Here is an 18,591-nt window from a genome sequence, read left to right as displayed (position 1 = left end):
GGGAGGGTTGTGTGAGCAGCGGGCAGGCGGACAAGGCTGGGCCCGCTGGCAGGGTGGACAGGGAGGGGCAGGGCTCTGAGGAGAGGGCCGGGGGTGGGGGGGGAAGTCGCTTGCCCCCAGTGCAGTGAAGCACAGGCAGGAGGTGGAAGGACTTGGAACAGGGGGTGTTGTGGTCAGATGGCTGATGCAAGAGCCCCTACAATAACAACCCAGCCCCTCCCTCCTCGAGGGACCCTACAATAACAACCCATCCCCCCCACGAGGGACCCTACAATAACAACCCAGCCCCCCCACGAGGGACCCTACAATAACAACCCAGCCCCTCCCTCCTCGAGGGACCCTACAATAACAACCCAGCCCCCCCATGAGGGACCCTACAATAACAACCCAGCCCCTCCCCCCACGAGGGACCCTACAATAACAACCCATCCCCCCCACGAGGGACCCTACAATAACAACCCAGCCCCCCCCCACGAGGGACCCCACAATAACAACCCAGCCCTCCCCCCACGAGGGACCCTACAATCGGTTGGTTCAGCCATGAGTCAAACGTTGCCAAGGGACAAAGTCGTCTCGTGATAGGTGGAGAGGCCTGTCAATCAGCCTGGTTGTTAGGGTTCGGGCTGTATTGTGTTCTGATAGACTGGGGAAGCTGTCAGTCACCGTAGTTGCTAGGGGGAGGGTGTAAAGGTTACGATGGGACTGATTGGTTACTGAGGGCCGGTCTAAGGGTTACTATGGGGCTAAGCTGTCCTATCATAGGTTGTCTAGCGTGTCAGTCAGCGTGACGAGCGGTAAGCGGACGCTGGGCGTGGCCGTGACCTGAACCGCTCTCTGATAGGCTGAGGGGGGCTGTCGGCCCGCTCGGTTGGTAGGAGGTGGGAATTTACGTCACTGCAGACTTGGGCGCTCATAGGCCCGCGGCCCGCCCGTCCTCCTGGTTGCTAGGGCGGGCTGATGACGGTGCGGGCGGAAGTGCGTGGCGCGGCCATGGCGGGAGGGATGAAACCAGCCCCGGGGCGGCGGCTCCTGGGGACCCTGGTGCTGCTGGCGCTGGCGGGGGGCGCAGGCGCAGCAGGTACCGGGGGGGCCCCAAGGGACCGGGGCGGGGGGCGCAGGGCGCAGGCACTGGGGTGGGACAGAGATGGGGACCAGGGGAGTGGGAGGACTGGGGGACCTGGGGTGTGGGGCGCAGGCACTGGGGGGCTGGGACCCGGGAGGGGGTAGGGACTGGGTAGAAATGGGGGCAGGGACTTGGGGTGTGGGGGGCAGGGACTGGGGTGGGACAGGGATGGGGAGTGGGGGGGCAGGGACTGGGGGAGACAGGCTGAGGGACCTGGGGTGTGGGGCGCAGGCACTGGGGGGCTGGGACCCGGGAGGGGGCAGGGACTGGGGTGGGACAGAGATGGGGACCAGGGGAGTGGGGGAGACAGGCTGAGGGACCTGGGGTGTGGGGCGCAGGCACTGGGGGGCTGGGACCCGGGAGGGGGCAGGGACTGGGGTGGGACAGAGATGGGGAGTGGGGGAATTGGGGGGGCTGGGACTGGGGGCTGGGGGAGACAGGCTGAGGGACCTGGGGTGTGGGGCGCAGGCACTGGGGGGCAGGGACTGGGGTGGGACAGGGATGGGGAGTGGGGGAATTGGGGGGGGGCTGGGGCTGGGGGAGACAGGCTGAGGGACCTGGGGTGTGGGGCGCAGGCACTGGGGGGCAGGGACTGGGGTGGGACAGGGATGGGGAGTGGGGGAATTGGGGGGGGCTGGGGGAGACAGGCTGAGGGACCTGGGGTGTGGGGCGCAGGCACTGGGGGGCAGGGACTGGGGTGGGACAGAGATGGGGAGTGGGGGAATTGGGGGGGGGGCTGGGGCTGGGGGAGACAGGCTGAGGGACCTGGGGTGTGGGGCGCAGGCACTGGGGGGCTGGGACTTGGGGCGGGAGGAAGGGAGGGGAGGCAGGTATGGGGGGGATGGATGGGAACCCAGGGAGGCCCAGAGTCTGGGTGTGGGAGTGGGGCAGGTGTGGGGGCCCTTTCCTGAGGGCACCCGGCATGGGGTGTTGGTGAGCCGGGGGGATGCTGACTATAGGCCCATGGGGAACTGTGATTTTTTCTGAATTTTTCTCTCTTCTCCTCCCGCCCTGACTCCACTGGCTGCCCCTGTGCAGGGAGGCAGCAGGTAAATCCCCATCACCCTGCTCTGTCCCCTTCTGTCACCCCATCCTGGGAGCTCCTTGTAATCTCATCAGCGCTGCCTGCTGCTGTGTTAAATTGCCACCCCCCCACCCAAAAAATCCTAGCACTCGCTGCCCCACCCCACCCCACCTTGCCAGCAGATCCAGGCTGTTCTTTGGGGGTCACGTGCAGTGACTTGCGGGTGGGGAGAGACTTATGGGCGGTGGACCCAAATCAGAGAACTGTGAACCCCTGGGGAGTTGGGGCGGAAGATTGGTGGGACAGGCAGGCACTGGCAGGCTGTGTACGGCTGTGTACAGTGGGGGTTGAGACAGGGGAGGATGGTGCTGGTAGGCAGCATGGGGCTGGGTGGGGCGCTGGCAGGGCGGGGCAGGATCACCGCTCAGTCTGGGGAATCACCTGAAATGCGTTATGATGCACTGTTTTAAATGCTTCCATTCCAAGTCAATCTTGTGAGCCCCTCAGAGGAGGGACTCGAGCGATGGGAATGACGCAGGATAAAAGAGGATGTTGGCAGAGGATGGGGGACATGTTGGCACTGGTGGGGAGGCAGGGGGCACCTTGTGCACAGCACCTTGTGCTATCAAACCATAATCCCGACCAGGTCCCCTTAAGGTGCCACCATAATGCAAGTATCCGATAATCCTTTCTAGTTGGCTCCCTCTCCGTTCCCTCTCCATACAAACTGATTGATTCGTCTCTGCGCAGGGTGGGCAGAGATCGGAGGAAGCGTGGGCTGGTGGGTGAGGCACTGAACTGGCACTTGGGTTCAGCTCCTGGCTCTGCCCCAGATTTCCTTTTAAGTCCTTGATCTTTCTACGCCCCAGTTCTGCAGTGGTAAAATGATGATTCTTTGTCTCCCACTCCTTCTCTAGTTGAGACCGTGAACTCTTTGGGCCAGACACTGCTTGTGCAGTGCCCAGCACAATGGGACCTCAGTCTTAGTTAACGACCTCTAGGCCCTTGCCTCACGGAAGTGTCAGAGGTGGCAAAACCACTTTCATTGGTTGGGAGGAGGATGCCTTTCTGTGTGCACTTCCTACAGATGCCGAAGCTAGAGGAAAACAAGCCAAGGCTTTTGATCTGTTTAGAAGACTCCAGAAAATTCCCACTTCAAAGCTAGAGAAAAGGAAAAGTTAAATCTATTGTGTTTTGTGTTAACTGAGAAGTTTGGGGTGGTGGGTGTGTGTGGGGATGGTGGCGTGCCCCAAAGCATGTTAATTTGTGCATTGAAATCTCTGCTTCTGAGCCGCACTCTTTGAACTGTGAGTTATAAACAAAGTGCCAATTCCTTCTTGTGATAATCTCACTTCGTGGCTATGTTTGTGCCTCTCTAAGTGCCTGAGGATGCCCCGAAGGTGCTGTTAGCTTCTGTGGGAGTGTTTCTCTATTCGTGTGACTGTTAGTTTCTCTGGGGAGCAGAGAATGGATTGAATGGCAATGACCTCTGTCATGGGGTTAGCAGGCTCGCCAGTCTGTTTGCCTTGGTGGAGAAGGGAGTAGGGTATCTGATTGGAAACCCCAAAAATGTCGCTCGGGAGGCAGTGTGACCTAGTGGGTAGGGCACTGACTGGGCCTTGGAGACCTGGTTCTGCCACTGGCCTGCTGGGTGACCTCAGGCAAGTCACGTCCCTGCTCTGTGCCTCATTTTCCCCATCTATAAAAGTAAAGTGCTTTGAGATCTATGGATGAAAAGTGTTATAGGTGAGCGTGGTATTATTATTAACCACTAAGGATCATAGAATATCAGGCTTGGAAGGGACTCGGGGCGTCATCGGTGTGAACAGGGATGTGCCTAGCACAAAGCATTAACAAACATCCATTAATCCGTGTGAGCAGCACATGCTGTCTGGGCACACAACGTAGTGACTGTAGCATGGCGATTTTTAATGTAAGTCACGTTCTTTCCCTAGGTAGAGTAAAAAAAAACAACATTAAGCTATCTAATGTCTCCCCTCTTGGGGAATAACACTTTTCTATGAACTTGAGCACGTTGGTAAATAGTTTAAAGTCACACAGCATTACTCAAACACCCACTCTCTGCAGTGAATCTATACGCCTGAGCCATCTCCGTGGGAGATATGTGCGCCTGTTGAGAAAAGACTCTCGGGAGCCTCTTCACAACACACGCATGCATTGATGAAAGCCTGGGGTTTGGCTTTTTCCTAAGGAGGCTAGAGAAGAGGACTATCTCCTTGCAAAGGCACTTACAGATGCCAAGCCGGTTATAAATCGGGAGGAGTTCAATGGAATATCTTTTAAATGAACAAAGTTACTTATAGTGACCAAAAATAATGGCCACCCTCCTAGCTGATCAGAACTCCAGTATGCTTCCCCTTTCTACCGCCATCCTCTACCTACAGCGGTGCTGTATTATGACAGAGAAGGTAAACTGAGGCATGGTCTAAGGCTGTAGTTGACTGTAAAGCTATATCTGGCCTTGTTCCAGGAGTGAAGCTGAAGTTAATGAGTGTTTCCTTCTGCCTGCTGAGTGAAAATGGTCCTTAGTTCACCTCACAAGTTATGGGTGAACTAAGGACTCAGTACTGGCAGAAATGGGGGATCCCCCCCCGCCCCCAGCCATTCTCCTTCAGCCATAGACATTGGACCTGAAGCAGGAACTAATATAGGGAGGTTAGGACCTGTGTTATTCAGGAGATACCACATTGGTCCCTTCTGGCCTTAAACTCGGTGAATTTCTCTCACCGATGTGGTTGCTGAATAAATTCCCCCAGGGCTGTCTCTCGCAGAGTGGGTGTGCTTGCAACACACATGGAGGGCCAAAGAACGTCAGGCTCAGAGCTTCTTGGGGAGGAGATCACTGGGGAAAAATGTCGGGTGACTCCGAAATCCCAACCCTGCTCAGATGGCCACTGTCAGGCAGGATACTGGGCTAAGTGGACCACTGATCTTCCCCAGTCTGGCCGTTCTTATGTAAACTCTAATGAGGTCTATGTGGGATGCACATTGGGCCCTGATCCTCTTGTTGTGTTAGTGTAAATCGGGAGAAATTGCACAGAAGTCAGTGGAACTGCACGATTGAGCTTAGAATCAAATTCATGTTTTAGGAAGGCTCCATGCAATTAGTCTCTGGTTGGTGTTTCCCTTGACCTCAGCATTCCCAGGACAGCTTGTTTGGTGCTGGTGGTATCACCAAGTGCCCGATCCCTAGTTTCGGGGGACGTGTTTGCTCTTTCTTTAAACAGAATTGCTCCCAGAGAACTCACTGCCAGAGTCCCATGAGTCCTGGGGCTGTGGAACTAGCCATGAAATCCACCTATTGCTTGCGGGAATGTTCTCTAGGTTCTAAGTCTCCCCTTAAAAACAAGTTTCAGAGTAACAGCCGTGTTAGTCTGTATTCGCAAAAAGAAAAGGAGGACTTGTGGCACCTTAGAGACTAACCAATTTATCTGAGCATAAGCTTTCGTGAGCTACAGCTCACTTCATCGGATGCATACTGTGGAAAGCGTAGGAAGTCTTTTATACACACAAAGCATGAAAAAATACCTCACCCCACTCTCCTGCTGGTAATAGCTTATCTAAGATAAGCTATTACCAGCAGGAGAGTGGGGTGGGGGGAGGTACTTTTAGCTATTACCAACAGGAAAGTGGGGTGGAGGGAGGTATTTTTTCATGCTTTGTGTGTATATAATGTCTTCTGCAGTTTCCACAATATGCATCCGATGAAGTGAGCTGTAGCTCACGAAAGCTTATGCTCAAATAAATTGGTTAGTCTCTAAGGTGCCACAAGTACTCCTTTCCCTTAAAAACAAGCCACCCACGATTGTTTCGTCCCTGGTGAGTGTGAAGAAAACCTGTAGCAACACGAGCCAAGGGTGAAGTGCTGCTGGGATGCCTTCCTGAGTCTGCAGAAAGCCTGAAACTGTAGCTCAGGACCTTTGAGCCCAAACACCCAGTTCAAGTGCCCATCTCTTGATCTCGGACCCTTTCCCCAGGGGCCACCTGTTATAAATGCCAAAACTTCCAGCTTCCCTCATCAGGGTGCGCCGAAGGTTGGGGAAGGGGCCCTGTGAAATCAATTGAATTGATATCAAAACAAACACAGTTCTTTTAAATGAAATTAAAGAGAACTTCCCCCCCCGGTGTCTTGTGCCGGACACAGGACAGGCTCGCTCCCAGACACGAATGGGTATAGCTGCATCGGGTCTAGTTTGTTACTAAATCTTTCTTATCCCTCTCCCCTGTCTAATGAAGGTGCTGAGAAGTCGGTGATCCAACTTGAAGAAGGGCATGTGAGCCATCTGACGTTCCCGTGGCAGTTCTGCTACACCAATGTGGTGATCCCAAAATGGCATGACATCTGGACCCGGATGCAGGTAGGAACCAGCGCCCACTTTGCCTGCTGCTGCAAAACCAGGTCTGCGTCTCTCTGCTGCCCCACTCCCATTATTTACATTCAAGCCAAGAGTCTGAATGAAAGAGGCTTTGTCGGGTTTGTGTGAACCAGCGAAAGAACCTCTCGGACCAAACCCCCTTATCTCTTTATCTCCTCTCCTTGGGGCGGGTGCGGTAGCAACAAGGTAAGGGCTGGTCCCTGGAGAGAAACTTCTTGCTTGGACCCCTACCTGTGTCTGAATGCTCCTGCTGCTGGCCAGTCCCAGATGTGTTCCCAGCCTTTGTTCCTTGCCCTTCTCGTCCTGTGGTTTATATGAGGTTAGGAGCCAGAATGTTTCTGGGGCTGTACAGGCAGGAGAGAGCACAGTAAGGCCAAAAGACAACCACAGGTGTCCTAGGAATGCATTGTAGTGGTTAGAACCAGCAGGCTTGGTTTCAGGACTCCTGGGTTCTATTCCCAGTGTTGGGCGAAAGTGTCGTGGTGTGGTTAGAACAATGGACTGAGCGTCGGGAGTTCAGAGTTCTCTTTTCCCCCCCCACCCTGCCACTCACTCTTGTGGCCTTGAGCAAGTCACTTAAGCTCTCTGGGTGTCAGCTGGAAACCGGGGATAAGGCCTGCTGCAGATGAGCGTTTTCTGGTGGGGAAGCCCTCCATGTTGCTGGCTGAAGGAGACACTGCTGTCAGCCGTAAGGCTCCTGTTTCCAGCAGTGTCAGACATAGGCTCAAAGTAGGGTCGCCCTGCTGCTCGTCAGGCAGAGGAGCCCCAGGGGCTACTCAGGGTAGGAAAAGCGAGAGGAACTGCTGTTTGGCAGCTGGCATGCGGGGGCTATCAAAGTGCCAGTGTTCATAGTGATACTCGAGGCTTCGTCAGACATCAGTGCAGGGCTGTTCCTCCCCCTGACGCCCCTTGTCACCCTGATCTCTCCTGCCACAGCGGGCAGACGCTGGCCTAGTTTCTCATGGCGGCTGCCCTGAGGCTGCATCTAATGTTGGCAGAAGTGGCAAGCGTCTGTCAGGACGCTTCGTGTCACGGTTTCTCGGTCTGTCGAGATCTGCGGCACTGTTCTTCACATCCACCTCTTCTGGCCGGAGGTGGGGGGAAGGAATCGCATCAGAGAACCATGGGTTTTGTAATTTATTCCATAAAGCTATCAAAGGCGAAACTGCCTGATGAGCATGTCAGGGAATGACTAAAACAAGCCCACTGAGAGAAGTTTGTACAATCAGCGCTTAAGCTCCTTCCGTCTGAGAGACTCAGCAATTTTAACAAGGATGCTTCAATTCAGACCCCGGATGGGAGCATTATCCCCCAGTTACAGATGGGGAAACTGAGGCAATGGGAGGGGAAGTGACTTGCAAGTGCATGCAGGAAGCAAGCGGCAAAGGTAGGAACACTCTAGACTTTCTCGCTGCTGGTTCTGTGCCTTGAAATCCTCCCTCATCCTTCAACTGGTCCCCTGAAAATGTCTAACTGAGACCAGGTCTTCTTGCAACTCACATTTTTAGATGCTCATGGCCAGGGTTCTTGCTGATGAGAAAAGGAGGCATTGAGAGAGAGTCTGCAGCTGAGACGTGAAGGCGACTGTAGGCATGCAGGTGCAGGATGTGGATACACTTTCTGAGAAGTCAGTTATTGGCAACTGGGGGTTCGCAGACCTCTTCCAAAGGGTATGGCACCTGGTCTAGAGATTTGCCTGTCTTAAGAGCCTGTTGTAAAAAAGCACAAGCAAAGTCAGTACAAACTAAAATTTCATCCAGGCAATGACTTCATTATACTGCTCTGTATACTGTACACTGAAATGTCAGTGCAATATTTATATTCCAGTTGGTTTATTTTGTAATTATGGTGAAAATGAGAAAGGAAGCCGTTTTTCAGTAACAGTGTGGCTGTGACACTTTTTTGTATTTTATGACTGATTTTGTAAGCAAAGTAGTTTTTAAGTGAGGTGAAACTTGGGGGTACACAAGACACATCCCACTCCTGAAAGGGGTACGGTAGTCTGGAAAGGTTGAGAGCCACTGGTCTAACTGCTTTGGTAAGCTAGCTGTAGGTACATTTCCAAACTCACCAAAGTGAACTTTTGACTGTCACTTTGGTGAGTTTGGAAATGGTACCCTGTATCTCTAATAGCATTTCCAAGGCCGCCTCTTCTGGCAGTCTCACCAGATTAGCAGTGATTTCATTGTCCTGAGACCACTGATCAGGGAAGGGAACAAACCTGCCCCATGTACTGCGAGCTGACATATGGGAAGCCCCTCACAAAGTGCTAAGCAATATTTAGCTGTTAGCTGCACAGCTCCGATCCCCATCTAGTTTTGTCTCCTTCGCGCGCTGGCTTCATCGAAGACCCCGTTATGTCCACCCCTGCAGTGCAGCGTGGGTGTGCGAGTACCTCTCCTCTCCCGTCTGCAGATCCGAGTTGTCAGCAACAAGATGATCCGTGTCACCCAGGTGGAAAATGAGGAGAAGCTGAAAGAGCTGGAGGAGTTCAACATGTGGAACTTCTTCTTCTCCTTCTTGAAAGAGAAGCTGAACGACACCTACATCCCAGTGGATCTCTACAGCGAGAAAACCTGCCTGAAAGTAGAGTTACTAGAGGCAAACACCAACTACAGCGTCGTCCTCTTCCGGTGTAAGCCATGCTGGGGGTTGGGCGGCCCCTCTCGGGGCTTTGTAGGCCTGCTCGGGGAAGGAGGTGCAATTCCTGCCACTTCGCTGAGGATGTGCTCCATCCAGCAGCGCAGAGTTAGGGTTACCTAGCTACTGCTGGATGCCACGTCGTTTGGAAGAACCCAGCTGGTCTTACAGGGGGGTGTCAGGGTGAGCACCCTGAAACTGCCCTTTGGGCCAATGGGGGAAATGGAGGAGATCTGAGGAGAAGGTTAAAAACAGGCAAGTGGTGGCACCCAACTCTGCAGGGAGCTTGGTCCAGCTGCTTTGGGCCTAGAACAGGCTCCTGGCGGTACCAGGTATCTGTTGTAGGGCGTTATAGCACGTGTTAGCCCTAGGTCTAATGACTGAACCAGTTCCTTCTTTGCTTGGGAGGGGTGTGGGTGAGGGGCTGGGGGTGGGAGAGAAGCACTCGCCCAACATGGGCTGTGTACGCCTCTGGAAGAGAAGCAGGGTGCATCCATCCGTTTCCTCCAGCCCCAGGTCAGTTTGGTGCCACCCACAGCAAAGCCGTGTTTGAATCCTTGGTCTGAGATTCACCAGGTTTATCCAGAGTCTGGGCCTTGGGGCCGTTTATACTGAGACGGGATCATAGAATATCAGGGTTGGAAGGGACCTCAGGAGGTCATCTTGTCCAACCCCCTGCTCAAAGCAAGACCAATCCCCAATTTTTGCATCAGATCCCTAAATGGCCCCCTCAAGGATTGAACTCACAACCCTGGGTTTAGCAGGCCAATGCTCAAACCACTGAGCTATCCAGGCATATCCAGCTCAGGGGTCTGCCTCTGTATGTTGTGCTGGGTATTTCCCAGCTGCTCCCCGTGGACTACTGGGACCGTGTCATGTTGTCATGTGGGCTCCAGCACAAAGTAACCAGGCTGGGGGCTTCTCTGATACTGTCTTGTCTCTTTTAGGGTTTGACACCAAGCTCTGCCTGGTTTCCTTCCTGGGCCTGGTCCTGTTTTTCTGCGGCGATTTGCTGAGCAGGTGGGTCGCCCCTTGCTGGAAGACCAGACCACTGCGTGTGCCATACCTGCGGTCCTGTGTGCTCGACACCCCCCCCCAATCTCTGTGTTAATGGCCTGGGCAACACGGAGGAAACGGGACCTCAGGGATGCTGCTGCGGCCAGGTGCAGTGGGGCACCTCGGAGCGGTGCCTGCCCCAGCCTAGCCTCTGTCCCGTAATAGCTATGTAAACAAAGGGCTGCTAACATCCACAGCTGGGAGGCCGCCTACGAGCTTTCAGGCTGTGGCCTGGTGTCCCGGCAGTTAAATCAGGGGGATCATCTCCCAACACTGCAAATCCCCTTGGCTCAGCCATGGAGCTTGGCTTTGCGCAGGCTGCTCTTACCAAGAGACAGTGAATGCCACCCTAGCTCCCTTTTAATGATCCCGAGGCGCGTTGGCTTCCTGCTCTCCTGGGTGTGTCTGCTTGAAGCTCTGTTCGGCCTGTGTTTGTGCGGGTGGACATCTCTCAAACTCACCCGCCGTGCGTGATCTCCGCAGGAGTCAGCTCTTCCACTACTCAGCTGGGATAAGCATCGGCATGCTGGCCTCGCTGCTGATCCTCATCTACGTGATGGCCAAGGTGATGCCCAAGGTGAGGCTGCGGTCCGGGTCTGGGAATTGGGTGCTGCTGAGTGTGATGGAGCTGGAATTGATCACTCGGCGACTGGCTGGTTCAAGGACCGCGCCAAACTGCTGTAACTTGGGAATCTGGTTACAAACTCCTGCCCTCTGAGGCTCTCGGGTCCGGTCTATGCTGGGGGGAAACTCGAAAGAGCCTTTCAGGGCCCAGGCCCCAGAGGCAGGAATGCTGGGGTATGGTGGTTCTGGCGTCTAACCCCTGCTCTGAGCAAGGTAGTCAGTGGTTAAACCATCGCACTCGGCTGTAGCTCACACAGGTGGTAGTGGGTATGCAGAGGCACGCGCTAGTGCTAAAAACCCGCTGCCCCAGTGTGGAGGTGCTCTGGGTGTCAGGAGAGAGGAGGGAAGAACACCCACCCGGTCTGGCTCGTGTACGGTAGCACACCGCTGAGTTCAGGGCCCACTTGAGGCTGCACAGTGAGTGATGGGCAGAGTCTGCAGTCGAAGGAGGCAAGGGGTGGGAGGGGAAAGCGGCCAAGGACCAGAGCCCCACAGATCTGGGAACAGAACCCAGGTTTTGCACCTGGCCCACTAGGCTATGCTGCCCTTTGACATAGGGCCTGTCTAGCAAACAGTCTTCCCCTGGGGTGAACATCAAACAGCGGCGGTTTGGCTCTAGTAGACACGTGTCTTATTCTTACGTCTTTCCATCTGCCCTAGAAAAGTCCCATCTACTTCATCCTAGTGGGAGGCTGGTCCTTCTCCCTCTACCTCATCCAGCTGGTCTTCAGAAACATACGAGAGATCTGCAAGTCCTACTGGCAATATCTCCTGGGTGAGTGTGTCTCGGCACCTACCACTGCCTTAAGCAAAGGCTGTTTGTATGACGGTGGCATGGGAGATGCTGGGACTTCCACGCCCGTCTGCCTTCTACACAGCTACAAACGGGGCTGTTCAGCCGCCGGCGGCCACTTCCAGGAAAGCGTGGTGGGAGGAGGGGGAGGCGGCCTGTCTGAGCAGCACCTTGGATTTTACTGCTGCAGATCTGCCCAGCTTAGCCACCCGAGCCGAGCTCAGCAGCCCCTGTCCAAATAGGATTTAGAGTCATTTGACCAGGAAGGGACCCGGGACTGTAGGAGCAGCGATGCCAGCAGCATGGGGACGGGGAAGGAGCGGTTATGTGGTGCCTGCTGCATTGAGCACGGCCAGCGTGGCTGTGCTCCGCGCTTCCCGGAGCGGGCTGCACCAACGGTCAGGATGCTTCCTGCCCTGCCTGCTCCGTGCAGTCCTCGTTCTGTGGGGCAGGCGTGGAATTCCTGGCTGAGTTCGCAGGGGGTCTGGCCGTGAACTTGCTGATGAGTCTGTGAGGGACCCTGGGCCCGAAAGGAGGCGGAGGTGCTGGGTGTCCATCCTGTTCATAGCGGCCTCCGTTGACTTCCCTCGCCCAGGCTACGTGCTGCTGGTGGGCTTTGCCAGCTTCGCCGTCTGCTACCGGTACGGCCCGCTGGAGAACGAGCGCAACATCAATCTGCTGACCTGGAGCTTGCAGCTCCTGGGCCTGCTGCTCCTGTACTCGGGCATCCAAATCCGGCCCATTGCCCTGGCGCTGATCGCCATTGCCGTCTGCACCAAGAACCTGGAGTACCCCGTCCAGTGGCTCTACGCCACCTACAGGTGATTCCGGAGCTCCGGGCACGCCAGCTGCTCCAACCACAGGGTCTAGGCCAGCCACTGCTGGCGGGGAGGCAGCGAACGGCCAAGCAGGAGTCATCTGGTCCAGGCTAAGGAGCCAACTGGCTCCGTTAACAGGACGGCTGCGCCGTAGTGTGGCTGAATGAGAGTAGGGGATGCGGGGCCCTGGGTGCATTTGGCTAAAAAGGGAGTTCCCAAGCCAGAGACGTGGCCTGGTTTTGGCCGACACAGGGTGGGGAGGGAGGGATCGGCTGCATGAAACCGGAGCCCGGGAGCCAGTTGCTCGTGCTTGGACGTTCATCGTTTACCAGAGGGGTCTCTGGCCAAGGGTCAGGAGCCCGGTTAGACTTTATGGCCTCGACTAAACTGTCCAACCCAACCTGGCCACTGTGTGGCACCAACACCTGCTTGGTGGTGGATGCTCTGGTCTTTAAGAACTGAATTTTCTCCTGTGTCCTCGCTGTTGCCTGGGGGTGTCTCTGTGTTCTGGGGCATGATGGGGTCACCCCTCTTAGGGCAGTGGTGACCAGCTCTCTGCCTCTGGTGCCGGTGGGGAAGCCGGCTTCCAAGCAGGGCTCGGCAGAGTTAAACAGGTGGGCAGAAAGCTTCATAGATCCATTCAGGCCCAGGCCAGTGGATTCCAGCCGGTAACTTCTGCTTCAGGCTCCTAGCTCCTCAGGTGCCCCAGCAGCTCTCCGTAAGGACGGAGCGCAGCCTCGAGGCAGGGAACTGCTGCTAATGCCACCGCTCTGCTGGCAGGAAGGTGCAGAAAGCCACAGCGAAGCCGAGCCCCCCTCGCCTGCTGACCGAGGAGGAGTACCGGCTCCAGGGGGAGCTGGAGACGCGCAGGGCCCTGGAGGAGCTGCGCGGATACTGCAGCAGCCCAGAGTTCTCTGCCTGGACTGTGGTTTCCCGCATCCAGTCTCCGAAGAGGTAAAACGCCCTGGGGGTGCCGGCAACCCCCTTACGGTGCCCTCTGCCAGGGGGCCGCGGCTCTGCGCACGTCCAGGCAAGGGCTGGCTGCGCTCTGACTGGGGCAATCTGTACTCTTCCAGCAGGGCAGCCTGCAGCTAAACTCCATACCTGCCAGGGCTGTAAAAACTCCCAGGGGTGCCAGGTGCAGTCTATGTCCTGACTGTGCTATCAGCAGCTAGCATCGTTCGGGTATGTGTTAGCAGGGCCCGGAGCAGCTGAGCCTTTCATTGGCTGGGTGGCTGGCTCCTCATACTGGCCTAGCCTCATGCCGAAGTGACCCTAGTGGGCTGGGCTGGGCTGGGCTGGTGGCTGGGACAGCAAGGCAGGACTTGCCAATTCTAGTGCCAGCTCTGTGTGACCTCGGGCCAATTGCTCCCGTACCCCTGTGCCTCAGTTTCCCCATGGGGTTACTAATTCTTCTGTGGGGGTTGAGGCTTAATGGTGTCTAGGACCTTTAAGGGACATAATGGCCATACTGGGTCAGGCCAGTGGTCCGTCTAGCCCTGTATCCTGTCTTCCCACAGTGGAAGTTAATTGCTCCCCATCCTCGTTCACTTCCAGGTTTGCCGACTTTGTGGGCGGTGCCTCCCACCTCACCCCGAACGAGGTCTCTGTCCACGAGCAGGAGTACGGGCTGGGGGGCTTGTTCGTGGAGGACCAGCTCTTTGAGGAAGACGAAGACGACTCCTTCGAAGGGGAGGGTCATGCAGGGTTCTCCGTGTCCCAGAACCACCTGGGCTCTGAGTGAGGGAGCCGTGCGGATGGATTTGGTGGTGGAGCTGCGGGATACAATCCCCGCTCTCTGAGCGCCCCCATGAGTGCACGTGCGTGTGTGTATAAAGCCCAGTCTGTCCGTGCGAGTGCACCAGAGCCAGCCAGGCTGGCAGCGCCTCCTGCTGGAGCCAGTGACATGGGCAGTCAGGGGATTGAACTCCACCCATCTAACCTGGCAGCACTTTGCCCTCTGGCTGGCACCAGACCTGGTCCCTCTCCTGCTGCACAGCACTTGTCCTTTTCCCGGCTTTCCCCAGCGGGGGAGATACCGAAGGAGGGGCGGGGAAGGGGTGTTCTGGGGGCACTTCCCTTCTGGGGAATCCACATGTTGCTTTGCAACTTGCCAGCAGAGCTTCCCCCAGCCCTGTCTGGGGCAGAGAGGAATAGGGGCTGCTTGTCTGAGTCGCCCCAGCCTGACTTCAGTTGGACTGGGAAAGCCCCCCCTCCAGCCTTCCCAAACCCGAGCAGGGTCTCTGTGGGGCAGGAGGGTTCTGCACAGGCCTGTGTTGTCTGTAGGGCACAGCGTCCAAATGGGACTCGTACCACCCATAACGTGGGGTGAGTCCCCACCCCGTCTGCTGCTTGCAGCACTCTGGGCCTCGTTCAGCCACAGAGACAATTTCATTCTCCTGCTCCCCTGGGTCTCAGCTGTGCAGGAGGCAGGCAGCACCCGGGTGATGGCAGGGCGGTGGTGAAGAGCAGCTGGCATGCCTACAGGCTGCAAGAGCGCTCGGCCCGCTGCCCGTAGCAGGGTGGCTTTCCTGGGGCGCAGGGGTCCCCTGCCTCAGGTGCTGAGCTGAGCCCAACTGAAGAACTCAGCCCCTTTTCTCTGTCCATCCTGCCCCCAGCAGGAAAAATACCCCCACTTTCCACTGGCCCCTGCCCCTACCTCACTGTCCTGTGGCTACGGCTCCTGGACTGCTGCCCACTGCTGGCTGTCAGCAGGCTGGGGCGTTAGCTGGTTTGCAGGCCGGCGTGGGGGCGGTGGGAAGAGGCCGGCTGCCTGTGGGGAGAGCAACTTGATCTCTTCCTCCTACCACTGGGAGCCGGCTTTGTTTGCACAAGAGGAGAACTTTAGACTTGCTGTAGTGACAGGTGCGTGCAGGGCAGCTGACTTCCTGTTCTCCTGCAAGGAAAGGCTGCCAGCTCCCCGCCCCGTAACGGGTACGGGGGCAGGAACGGCATCTGTTCGTATGATCACCAAAGAGGACCGGAGGCCTCCGGGCAGTCAGCACCTCTGCTCAGCCCCTTTGGGGAGCCAGGGGGGCTTCGAGGGCTGACCGCATGGCTACAGGCGAGGCTGCTGGGCCTGCGCTGTCAACCCCTCCCCACCGTCTCCTGGTGCAGATCTTTATTTGATGTAGGCTGTGCCCCTGCAGCCGGTGGCTGGAGCGCCAGGCTGGCTTCCCTGTTGGTGCAGCCCAGGATTGGGACTGCTAACGGCCCCACTTAGGCCCAGCACCCTTGAGCGTCTCCCTGTGGACATGAGGAAAACCCTGGCTTCAGGATTTGTGTCTGAATGCGTCCTTCTCACCTGCTTTGGTTGTGGTTCATTTACTTACGTCCACAGTGCTCCGCAGCCAGAGACGCTTTTCCTGCTTAGGGCCCGAGCGGGTGCCCCCGTCTCTACCATGTCAGCATTATTCACGGAGCTCCCTGAGCCTCTATTCTAGGCCCGACCCTTTCAGCCTTCTCTGCCTAGGGAGTCCCGTGCTAATGCAGTGCACGGCGACGTGTCCCTGTCCCCCACAGCCTCCGGTTCAGCTCCACATCCCCTCTAATCTGTCTGCAAGCGCCTGGGTGGCCTGGCACATCCTGGGACGCTCCTGCCTGACCTGCTTCCATCTTTGCTGCTCCCTGGAGGAGTCCAGTCCCCTGAGCCGGGAAGCTAGTGCTGCTAGCCTGGGTTCCCTGCGTGCAGGGGGGAGCCTGAGCTCCTTGTGGGGCAGGAAGCCCGCGGGGGCTTGGCTGCACTGGGAAAGGGCAAGTCCCTGAACTCAGACCTGAAGAGCAGGGAGCAGAGGGAGACGCTGGCCCAACTCTCCAGATCCGGCTGTGGGGGGCGAACGTGGCGGCAGGTGAGGGGCTGCAGCCGAGCCCTCGGCCTGGCATGGTCTCGTTCACGCCGCAGGTTCTTTGCCGGAGCAAAGGGGTGTCTGGAGCAGCTAGTTCTGAACCGCGGGGCCAGGGACTTGGCCGTGCCTGAGGCTTTCCATGCTGCGTAGCCCATTCAGATGCATTGTAGTTAATGGGAGCTATGGGGCGAAGGGTGGGATTCTGAAGTTACCAGAGTGATTTGGGAGCACAAATCCCATTGATTCCAGCAGGGCTCGTGCTCCAAGTCAATTGGGTGCTACTGAAAGTCTCCCCAGGATCGCTGCTTTGAAAACCGCCCCGTCGCAGAGTTCTCTTTATTTCCAAGAAGCTTCTCTTGGTAAATATAGCGAAACGAGCTCCTGGCCCCCAAGTCTGTCGTCTCTTGCAGTGATGCGCTCGAGGGTCTGCTTGGGGCTGGGGGAGAGACCCGCTAAACTAGGGGTGAGCTAAATGGTCAAAACCACTAGTGATGGGCAGGGGGCGTCCAACCTGCCACCCTCAAAGGAGTCCGACTCCCAGACTCTCTTTTTGCAAATCAGGCCCCTTTAAGTTGCAGCTGGCCTCCAACATCCCCACTGAACCCCAAAAGCCTGGAGGTTGCTTGTGCCTTAGCACTGAGCCAGTGCAGAAAGCAACTGAGGTGTAGAGCCGCCGGGCAGTACTGTCCTGTCTCATCTGATGTGCGTTCATTTCATGACAGTGGCCCCGTGTGGGGCTTGTGTGACTATGCACAGTGTCTGGTTGTGAGCCAGAGTGAAAATGGAAGGGGACCAGGCCTGTGTGGAACTTGGCCCGTAGAGGAGAGCCGGGCATTTCCTGCTCGAGGGCTGCAATGTGCCCCAGGGCTCAGTTAACCCTTTGGCACTGGCGTCAGTGGGCAAGGCTGGCTGCCCGCCTGCCCTAGGTGGGGTAGGCTGCAGCTGGCCTGGATTGCCCGTCCCCCGCCCCCCCCACCTCTAGCTCTGAACTCAGAGCAAACTGCGTCCCAGCTTCTGCCTCTGTCGTGCGAGGTGTGTGGGCCTGGCTAGCATGGCCTGGGTGACAGGCCTTCTCTTAAGCACAAATGGGGGGGAGGGTGCTCCTCAATCTCTATGCAACTATCTGAGCAATAACTGCCCTTGAGTGGCGCCTCTGGGGAAAGTGCTCCCCGCAGGGCCCGGATCCTGCTTGCTCCCCATGAAGTAATGTCACAGCAGTGAGCTTTCGTTCATTGTTGTGCCAGGCACCGCTGCAAAATAATCAGAGTGGGGGGGCACGTGCGGTCTGCAGGAGCAGCCCGTGCAATGCAATCCGGCTTGGCACTGCCTATAAGCCACGTAACTGCTGGAGGTTATGGCCACGCTGGGTAATTCCCAGTTTAATTTTAAATATTTTCTTTTTGTTGCTGCGCCCCTTTTATTTCCCGCTCCCTGCTGTTGCGGAAAGCCAGCTCTCAGTGTTAGCCGCCGCAAGCGGCCACGGAGCCCAGAGTTTAGTTTTCTTGCTGTTAATGTCAGTTCAGAATTTTAATAAAGTTTGTTTTTGTAGCCATGTGTGTGTTAAACAAGGATGTGAAAGCGGCGGTTCGGCTCGAAGCAGCTGAGAGGCTGGACAAAGCTGTCGTCGGTCGGTCTATCGCACAACCAAGGCTCATCAGCGGATTCCTTCCATCCCCTAACAGCCCCTGGCTCTCGTATCCTGCCCGAAGCATTAGGGGCCCCGTGGGTTAATGCTCTGGCTACTAGGGTTCTGCACCCAGTGTAGGTCACAGCGGGGAGGGGTGGGGGGCAGGCCTGGGCTGGAAGAAGGGGGGCTCCAGATGGGTTAAGAGGTACTGGAAGGACAAATCCCAGGTGCAGCTCAACACGAGTGAAGTGATTTTTTCCTCCTGGCCTGACTCTTCTGTTCCCATCCGCCGCGAAATCATTACCGGCCTCGCACACGGTGGGGGAGGTCCAAGCTTTTATTGGACCGACTTCTGGGGGTGAGCGAGACAAGCTTTCAAGCCCCCACCGAGCTGTTCTTCAGGGCTGTGATGCTGGCTCCCTGTCCCTGCTCCACACAAGATCCAGACCCCTGGTTTAGCGCACGGGGTTTACATGCGTTTCAGGGCCCCCTGCGAGGGGAAGGAGCAGGGGTAAGAAAGAGCTGCCCCAGCGCTGGTAGCTGCAGGGCTGGGGGGAGCCTGCCTGTGGCCAGCCTTAGGCATTCCTGCGGGATCAGTAACACCGTGTACCTCGTACTAGCCCGGCTCCCAGTCTGCACCCTGC

At 56.7% G+C, this 18,591-nt stretch overlaps 1 protein-coding gene and 1 long non-coding RNA gene across 3 annotated transcripts; one reads left to right on the top strand and one right to left on the bottom strand.

Moving 5' to 3' along the window:
* Window positions 1-957: 957 nt before the first annotated feature.
* NEMP1 (nuclear envelope integral membrane protein 1) lies at window positions 958-17,838 on the top strand (the record flags this gene model as incomplete). The annotated part of the gene is made up of 9 exons (XM_084610261.1): window positions 958-1,078; window positions 6,405-6,526; window positions 8,960-9,179; window positions 10,132-10,204; window positions 10,724-10,817; window positions 11,525-11,639; window positions 12,253-12,478; window positions 13,256-13,429; window positions 14,033-17,838. The coding sequence occupies 9 exons, from the start codon at window positions 958-960 to the stop codon at window positions 14,217-14,219; spliced, it is 1,332 nt and encodes a 443-aa protein (XP_084466387.1). The 3' UTR covers window positions 14,220-17,838.
* Window positions 4,033-9,045, bottom strand: LOC311510531. 2 transcript variants are annotated; one of them, XR_014709105.1, is made up of 4 exons: window positions 8,940-9,045; window positions 8,045-8,253; window positions 6,776-6,888; window positions 4,033-4,098 (listed from the first exon to the last, which is right to left on the bottom strand). It is a non-coding gene; the product is annotated as an uncharacterized lncRNA (long non-coding RNA). The 2 variants fall into 2 exon arrangements; XR_014709106.1 differs by lacking the exon at window positions 4,033-4,098 and having other exon boundaries at window positions 6,533-6,888.
* Window positions 17,839-18,591: the final 753 nt, after the last annotated feature.

Source organism: Lepidochelys olivacea (assembly GCF_965140295.1).
Source record: "Lepidochelys olivacea isolate rLepOli2 genome assembly, chromosome: 20".
NCBI classification, from domain to species: Eukaryota; Metazoa; Chordata; order Testudines; family Cheloniidae; genus Lepidochelys; species Lepidochelys olivacea.
Note: the sequence above shows the minus strand (reverse complement) of the source record. Positions and strands in the feature narration are given on the sequence as shown.